Here is an 8,502-nt window from a genome sequence, read left to right on the forward strand (position 1 = left end):
GCCTCAACTGAGAGCCTTTCAAAAAGGCTACAGCAAAATATATTCCAGTGAGCCACAGAAGACCTTTTGAAAGGGGGAAACGTATAGTTTTAGAGACACTTCAGTCTTAAATGTTAAAAGGGGGCAACGTATGGACACACAGAAACACACGCAGCCAGGGGGATGCGAGTTGAGAGGACTGGGAGAAGGCCTGCGTGACAGAAGAGGGATTATAGGGCTCAGTAATGTAGGTTTTCCCAGAGAAGAGTGTAACCGTATGTGTGCCAAGGAGATAAGTTATGCGTTCACATGTTGACATTTCGATTAGTGAGAGTATTTCAGTGCTGGGACGCAGCCATACTGTGTGGAGCTATCTGTGCACCTAGGTTTGGTTCATTGGGAATGTTACTTAAAGGCTAGATCGATTAACGGACCATGGCAGACAAACTTGGTGTGATTGAGCCCTAATTAAGCTTTCTGTCACTATCAATCACAGCTCTCGCTTTGGTTCTAATCACTCCATTTTATAGTAGCTAATACTCCCAGGGTACTGAGGTCATCTAGACCCTCTCTCTATCGCTCTCTCTCTCTCCCACAAGTGTCTAGAAGTGGGTATTTGAAATGCACACAGATGCTCACACACAGAGAGAAATATAGCTTTAGAGACTGGAACACACGATTAAACACATCAGAGATACAAAGGAATACATTTCTATTTTACCAGATACAAATGCTCATAATTAGGATCTACCTACTCTGTGACTCTGCACAAAATAAATGTAACATACACAGCCCACACAAGTTTTAAACTTAGTACCCTGTAAACGTGATCGAACCAGGATATCCCTGAAAACACTCAACATCATGTGTTTAAAGGTTATTACAGCACATCTGTGACACCGACACACACAATCCTCACTGTCTCAACCTCCAAACAAACCAAATCAATCACAACTACACTGCCTCTATACACCTATTGTGTTTCTACATTCATTTGGTGAAATTATCCCTGTATTTTTCCCCTCGCCTCTTTTGGAGGATGAGGTGCTTGGACTATACAAACTAATTTTGTTTCTTCCAAGAAACAAGCAGCAAACCCCCTGTCACTCACCCTCTGTAATCAGGTGAGGTCACACTGCACTCTGGTTTGGAAACATTAGTCCTTGGGCGATACCTGACAAATTACAGAAAGGCCAGAAGAGCCTGGTCAGCGTGAGCAGGCGTGTTTAGGCTACAGCTGAGCAAAATATGGATTCAGGGATCCAGATACACAGTATAATGGTATGATTTAGCACAAAGAAGGACAATGCCAGATGCTTTTTGTATAGATAATTTCAATATGATAATCATTATTGACAGGCTCCTATGGTAGCATGCAGCAGTGTCTCTGTAATGAAGCCTGCCAATGACTGGACTTGGATTGATCTCTTCCTTTCAATAGCAAGATTCCCCAGCTATTTGATTTAAAGCAGCCACAAATGTTCTGGTCCTCGTTTCCACATAGCAACAAGATATACCATGCGTGAAATGGAGTTTAAGGTTTTCCATTAGACAGCATAATGAAATAGCCAAATTAAGCAATGCATATCATATAGGACGTCAAATCTACTGCCCTGCAAATGGAGTGTAAGCAAAGGTTAATTGCCAGTTACTGAGAGCACCCACTTGAAATAGCCTTCCCAGGTGGCAGACGTTCACTGTAAATCTCATGAAATTATTGCATGAGGAAGATAATAAATAAGGTAAAATACTGTTAGTTTACCTTAGTTGCTCGTTCTTCATTTCCTCTCTTGCTGATGTCTCCAAAGGAATTTGTTTGATGTTCCAAATATAGACTACAGATGCGCTTTTTGCATGGCATGAAAATACATGAAATCAATATTGCTGAATGAATATTTAGTCTCCCATTCTCTTGAGTATGTGAGTATGTAAATATTTTTCTCTTATTAGTATATAGCTTTTGATGGGATAATATTTTATTAGCTGTATTAGCAACAGTCGCCTCTGCGCACACAGAGCAACCAGTGAACCTGTTGCAGCATCCATAACAACAGAGCTCCACAGTTGGCAGTAACATACTCTAATACATTCATACACCTGAGTCAACGAGATCACACGGAGTAAATGCAAATGCAAAAACAATGAGTACTTCTAAGACAAGGGGACACGATGCGCAACAGTTTCAGTGCGCCGTGCGTAAACGATGCAAGTAGCTACATCCTTACCTGTCGTCGGTCTGCCAGTCCCCGAGCAACAGGTCTCGGAACCGGTACCGAGGGGGCAGCGGGAGCACTTCCTTCTCCAGTTCGACCATGGTCCTCCTCCTCCTCAGAACCCAGAGACAGAGACAGATATCACCGCAAACCGCACCTCCACACCGAGGAGGTAGACCCCCCAAAAACCAACTCCGTTCCTCTTCCCTCTGCTATTCAAAACGTAGATTAATAACGAACACATTGATACACCTCATGGCATCGTCTTCGACCTCCCTCCTTAAAAAAAGAAAAATCAACTTCTTTCGTTTTTTGGCGCCCGTCACAACGCAGCTCTACTTTTCTTCCCGCCGAGGCAACAGGTCGAGGATGTTCATCCGTCGGTGCGTAGGGGAGGCTCCACTCTTACTGTGACAGCTGGAGAGCAACTGGTTGTCTCTCTCAACAGCAGCATCCTCCCTGCCTGAGCTACGCATGGACGCACTGGCTGCAAATGTGAAACCAACCGATGGGGACTACTGTACCGTAGCTGCGACTTTTTATTCCAGGATTTAAAAAAACAAAACAGCAACAATTAGAAAAACAATACTCACAAAAAAAATTTAGTATATATATAAATATAATACAATAAGCGGCCTCCATCAACATCGCGCTGCATTATGAGCATACTCTCTCTAATCCTGAGTGATAAACAGCGCTTACGTATATTAATTATTCCTGCATGGAGAGCAATAGTTTTTCTTATGTTGACTGGGCTTTTATTAAATATCACGGGGTTGTAGATCTTTTTAGAGTGCGTTTATGTTGGGAATTGTCTTGCTGAATTATACATGAGAACACATCAAATTTATTTAGTGCTAAGCTTGCCAACTGAGCTCAGTGTTGTTGCTCCCTCATCCCAAATATAATCAAAACACACAGTCGAATTGGGAAATATCCTAGAAAAACACTCCTGCTCACCCAAATCCTGTTATATATTTTAAAAAAAACCAATATAAATCTTCACATTGTGTGGGCTATTATAATATACAAATACAATTATCATAGCATAATTCCCCCATGAATATTTTAGTCAGCCCTTATTGTAACCAATTAATAAACACTTGTAATTAAGGGTGTAAGCACTTCTGAACTACTCTTATTATGCACCAAACCCACCGTTTGCATTGTAGTACTACACTGCTGTGCCAGACATTTGTTTGCCTGCCACTCATTAGATGTCACAGGTTTTAATCTTGTAGAGCCTTTGGTCATAACAGAAGCAGTAATGAAATTCAAATGCGGTGCTCAAGAGGACTGTTGACACAAAGCCACAGACAACAGGTGTTATTCAAATTAACTTCCAGAATATTAATATTAATCACCCACAATCAAGCCTTGACTAACCAGCACCTCTGCAAGCTCCAAACAAAACCTTCCCTCAGAGGGTCAACAAGGATTATTGCCTATTGAATTGATGGGAAAATGAAGAATAATAATGGATAAGAATGATTTGATACTATTTAGATGGATGTTGAAGCTGAAGCTTTAGTGTAAAACATTTTGAAATCAGTGTTTTTGTGCTCTCTTACATTTCAGCTCATTTGTCTAATCTTACTGTAATCATGTTTTATTTTTACTTTAAAACAGCTGAGCTGCGGTTTACTCTATAAGGAAACTTCTACAGCATATCATTCAGTTTTACAGTGAGACTTGGCTCTTGTTTTGTCTTTTTTGCCCTCTGGTGGACATCATGGCACAAGCACACAGTCTGTACTGAGCTTGATTCATTTATCGTTCAGACAGTTAGCTGACAACTACTCGTCTCTTCAGATGTGGGTTAAAACACCAGAATGCATACACATTTATTAATACTGAACTACCTCTGTAATGCACTCAGGCAGAAAAAAAAACAAAAATGGTTGATAAGAAGGCAAAACATTACATTTCAAGTGGGTGGGCCTAGCTGTGTAGCCATGGTAACAACAAAAAGTGTCTGAGCATATCAGAGGAGATAGTTCATGTGTTTCAAACCTCATTTAAACCCCATTCAGTCTCACATTATCATAATGTGTACTCTGAGGACAATTTGCAGAGGTTGAGTATAGCAGGTTGTTGCAAAAGATAATCAGGCGTTCTCCCTTCAGATCGAAAGCCATTTTCCTCATTGCCAACAAAACTGGCAATGCATATACAAATATAAACAAAGAGTAGAAAAGAATTATCCATTAAAAAAAAAAGTCATTTAAAAAGATATTAAATCTTTCAGTCATGTTTTGACATTTATCCCCATTTTGAGTAACAGCTGCCTTCCAGGTTCTACTCCAGCGTAATGTTGACGGAGGCTAGAGCATCCACAGCCCAGCCGGGGTACTGGTCACGAGAGGGAAACATTTGCTTCATGAACGTCCGTATAAAGTCAGGGAAGCGGCCTTCCACAATGCTCTCTCTCACAGAGCGCATCAGGGTGAGCTGCAAAGAGAAATGTTTTATGAATTGGAGAAAAGTAATGTGATTATCTCTACAGCACTGTGTCAACACTGGATATTGATCTCCAGAGGAAAAGCATCTTCTCCTCTGCATTTTAGAGTGTATGGATCAGCCGCAGGTCAGCAACCTCAGAGTATACAGGAAGAATGTGTATATGCTACTATTTACCATGTAGGGTAACATGTAAATGTTTTCATTAAACACTTAAACACTGACATTTCACTTTGGATCAAAGTGGTAGAGTGACAGGCCAACCAACAGGCCATCCCTAGAGCCACCCTGTGGCTTCAATAGCAAAACAGAAAAAAATAATCCCACCAAGAAATGAATGTGTTGCATAATTAGACATTTGTTATGCTCTCTTAAATATGAACATTATGTTTTGGGACACTGTCACAAGAAGAGACTCTTCATTGTTTTGATAATGCCAGAGCAGCAAAGCAAGTTTGTGGTACATTGATGTAGAAATAGTACTGAAGGATGAAATGATTGTACCCGAGGCGACATATAGTCTGAATCCTGTCACATACATTTGCAAGTTCAATAACTTTTGTCAGAGCAATTAGACTTTGAAACACATTAAACTCGTAACTTGGGTTGATATCTCTCAGCAGCAAGATTGCCAATACAGGAAACTAATGTAATGACAAAACACACTGTGAAATGGGTTGATAGTACATCCTAGTTTTTAATATCTCTGTCTGGTATTAGGTATTGTCTGGTATAGACACTAGACTTTAGTAAATAGAAACAACCTGACAGGATTGTTAAGACAGATGGGAAGATAGGAGTTGGCCAAAAAAGCCATTAGATGATCATACAGCACAGCAGTGACAAAAACACATCCCCTCTAACCTGAGTTTGAGGTGCCCCCCCCCCAGGTGACCATATAGAGATACAAGGGAATACTCCTTGTATCCATCTTCTTATTTCAATGAGTGTGTGGACTGTAAACCGTGAGCATGAATGCACTGACTGATCTTTGTTCTGTTGTGATGTTTTTAAGTCGAGGACATTTTATTGTTTATATTTTTCTGCCTCGGACAGACAATTAGGTTGACTCTATTCTAGTGTGCTTAATATTAACAAAAATATGTATCGTCGAGCAGGTCACATCTACTGTTCACGTTTTTGCTCAAATGTTGAATTTATTACCCACACAAATACCGACACAATTTTATTTGAATTGAACAGAAAAAGCACTATTAGTAGTATTTTTGGGACTCATTCATTCATTTTTTCCCCATTGACTGGAATAACAACGATGGTGGAGGTTAAAATGAGTGTAACAAAATCATTTAAAATCTGCTTAAATTACTTCTGGAGACAAGGTTTGAAACTTATTTTCTTGAAGGTAAAGTATTTTGTTAAGTGATTTTGTTTAATCATGAGTTATGATATGATGATAACTGTTCAGAGACATTTCCAATACTGACCTGGTAGGCAATATTATGGATAGTGATGTGATGCATGGCGGCAGTGTCACTCTTAAACAGAGCATGGAGGTATGCCCGACTGTGTCTGAAACAGAAAACAAGCATATTATTGTGTAATAGATGTGGTACAAAATATCTAAACACCAGGCATCCACTGGCACCACCATTGACAAAGATTTGCCTATCCACACACCTCCTCCTCCTCTCACTTACTACACTGTCTGATTAAAGTAACCATAAGGTAGCTGTACGTCTATTCTTACTGAAAAATGTATTTTAGATTAATATGTGTACATAAACGTCCCTCCTTTAGACCAAAAACTGACAGCTGGGCAAACAAATCTAAATGTTTGCTCCTGACTTACCTCTTGCAGGTGGGACACTGGCAGTCTGGGTCTATGGGCTGGAGGTCCTTGGCATACTGCTTATGTTTTACCTGGAGGGACCCCCAAGGCACCAAGGCAGAGCCAAACCTCTGAGTGAAAAGAAATATGACTGTAGGAAACACAGTTGAACTCCGCTTTTTAATATGGAATTATAACTGCTAAGAAAAAAAGATTATGAGTTCTTACTGCAGTGCGGGTGGGGAACACGCAGTCAAACATGTCACATCCCAGAGCTACACACACCACCAAATCCACAGCGTACCTGCAGCACATGAGGATGATACACACTCTTAATGTCATGTTAAAAAACCTTAAAGCCCTTTAATGCCTCAGTTGAGAATGAGATATTCCCAGCACACAAGCAAACATACCCCACACCCATCAGGTATCGAGGCTTTTCTCTTGGTAGATGGTCAGTGCTCAGTGTGACCATCCGCCAGAAGTCGTCCTTTTCCTCTCCTCCACTCAGGCCGCCGATGGCAAAACCGGGAACGTCGCGTTGAGTCATTTCTACAGAAGGGGCATAAGATATCTGAAGCTCTTATCATCAGTGTTTCACTGTCAGACTGTTGACAAGGGGCTACTTTACAGCTAGAGTGGACATTGAAATGCATTGTAATGCGCATTTCCGTTTTCCTTGCCAACATGCAGATTGCTGCCGATATCTTTGCACAATATTAAATCTCTTTAAATCTGACAGTAAATATCTTATATTACTACATTCCTCTTCACATCCTGACACTGTCATACATGTTCTTATGTTCTATCCCAATACGACCAGGGAGAGAGGTAGGAGATCAAAGGATCACTTCAGAGAAGGTCTTTTACCATCTAGACAGGCCTTGCGCAGCTCTGCATTCAACCCTCCTTGGATGATGGCAAAAAGGTTCTGTTTGTGTGGATTTTTATTGGCTGCTATACAGCGGTCGAGCCAGCGAATGGATCTGTGCATCGCCTCCTCCACCCGTGGACCCGTCACTGTACTGCTGACCACATCGTCCAGCTGCATCATGATGTCTGACCCTGGAAGAACACAGACAAACATGGACACCGTGTCTTTTTAGCCACTGGGAATTAGAGGGGAACGTCCAAGTCTTACGTAATACTGATTCAAATTAGTTTACTCCTTGCAGACCGAGACTGTTCTGTATGCTGATGGATTTCTCAGGACTTAGGAGGATCTCTTTGCCGTCGTAGGGGGACTTGAACTTTACTCCTTCCTCGGTGACCTCCGAGAGCTCAACAAGAGACACCATCTGAAACCCACCGCTGTCCTGCAGGCAGAAGAAAGTGAAGCACACGACTTCAGCAACAAAGCTCACCGCCCACCTCTTGTCAACTTATTCCATCATCTGTGAGTGATTGATTTAGTAAAGCTACACTCACAGTTAAAAGATTCCTCTTCCAGTTCATGAACCCATGCAACCCATTGGCTTTCTCGATTAAGTCAGGCCCCTGTAGGTAGAAAAGTTGAAAATGGAAAGACACATTTTTACAAAAGTTGTCAATTCAAAGTCAAATGACTCACAATAAATGCTATTATCGTACTATCTCCTACCGGTCTCATGCCCAGGTGGTACGTGTTTCCAAGACAAATCTGACATCCAAGACCCTCCAGCTGATCCACGGTGATTCCCTTCAGAGTCCCCTGGGTACCGACGGGCATGAAGACCGGGGTGCTGACGGCGCAGTGTGGCAGTATTAGATCACAAGCTCTTGCTTTGGTCACCGGGCATTCAGCAACGATGCGCAGAGTGAGGGGGGAAGCTGCAGACAGAGCTTTCTTTAGGGACATGTTGTTACTGGAAGAATTTATATCAACTCCACACTCTATGGTAGCAGCCATGTTGCAGTGAACATGTGACACGTAGCGGCTGCACTTGACAATTGAGTTGAGCAATCAGAGCAGAGCGATTTGTTTAGAGTGGCAAACACGCCTTTTAGAGTAGCCAATCAGAACGCTCGCTTGACGGAGGGGCAGCGAAATTGACCAATGAGCGACTTGGTTTCGCAGACAAG

At 41.6% G+C, this 8,502-nt stretch overlaps 2 protein-coding genes across 3 annotated transcripts in view; both read right to left on the bottom strand.

Annotated features, from left to right (window-relative positions):
- The window catches only part of LOC118323639 (potassium channel subfamily T member 2), a 35,023-nt gene extending 32,730 nt beyond the window's left edge, over positions 1 to 2,293 (bottom strand). For both annotated transcript variants that reach the window (XM_035655670.1, XM_035655669.1), the window contains exon 1: positions 2,205 to 2,293. In XM_035655670.1, the coding sequence (XP_035511563.1) occupies positions 2,205 to 2,293 (89 nt within the window). The remainder of the gene's footprint in view (positions 1 to 2,204) is intronic.
- A 1,228-nt stretch (positions 2,294 to 3,521) lies between these two features.
- Positions 3,522 to 8,350, bottom strand: qtrt1 (queuine tRNA-ribosyltransferase 1). The gene is made up of 9 exons (XM_035655671.1): positions 8,042 to 8,350; positions 7,870 to 7,938; positions 7,619 to 7,757; positions 7,312 to 7,506; positions 6,855 to 6,993; positions 6,670 to 6,745; positions 6,463 to 6,572; positions 6,098 to 6,182; positions 3,522 to 4,643 (listed from the first exon to the last, which is right to left on the bottom strand). The coding sequence occupies exons 1-9, from the start codon at positions 8,327 to 8,329 to the stop codon at positions 4,491 to 4,493; spliced, it is 1,254 nt and encodes a 417-aa protein (XP_035511564.1). The 5' UTR covers positions 8,330 to 8,350; the 3' UTR covers positions 3,522 to 4,490.
- Between the last annotated feature and the right edge of the window lie 152 nt (positions 8,351 to 8,502).

Source organism: Morone saxatilis, unplaced genomic scaffold (assembly GCF_004916995.1).
Source record: "Morone saxatilis isolate NCDOM2014 unplaced genomic scaffold, NCSU_SB_2.0 Contig14, whole genome shotgun sequence".
Classification (NCBI taxonomy): Eukaryota; Metazoa; Chordata; class Actinopteri; family Moronidae; genus Morone; species Morone saxatilis.

Bases quoted from the DNA above. Each gene is read 5' to 3' on its own strand.
- qtrt1 (XM_035655671.1), bottom strand. From the start codon at position 8,329: ATGGCTGCTACCATAGAGTGTGGAGTTGATATAAATTCTTCCAGTAAC. The intron at 6,994-7,311 runs GTAAAAGACCTT...CCCCTTCTGTAG, and splicing joins GCGCAAGGCCTGTCTAGATG to AAATGACTCAACGCGACGTT. The intron at 4,644-6,097 runs GTCAGTATTGGA...TTCTCTTTGCAG, and splicing joins TCCATAATATTGCCTACCAG to CTCACCCTGATGCGCTCTGT.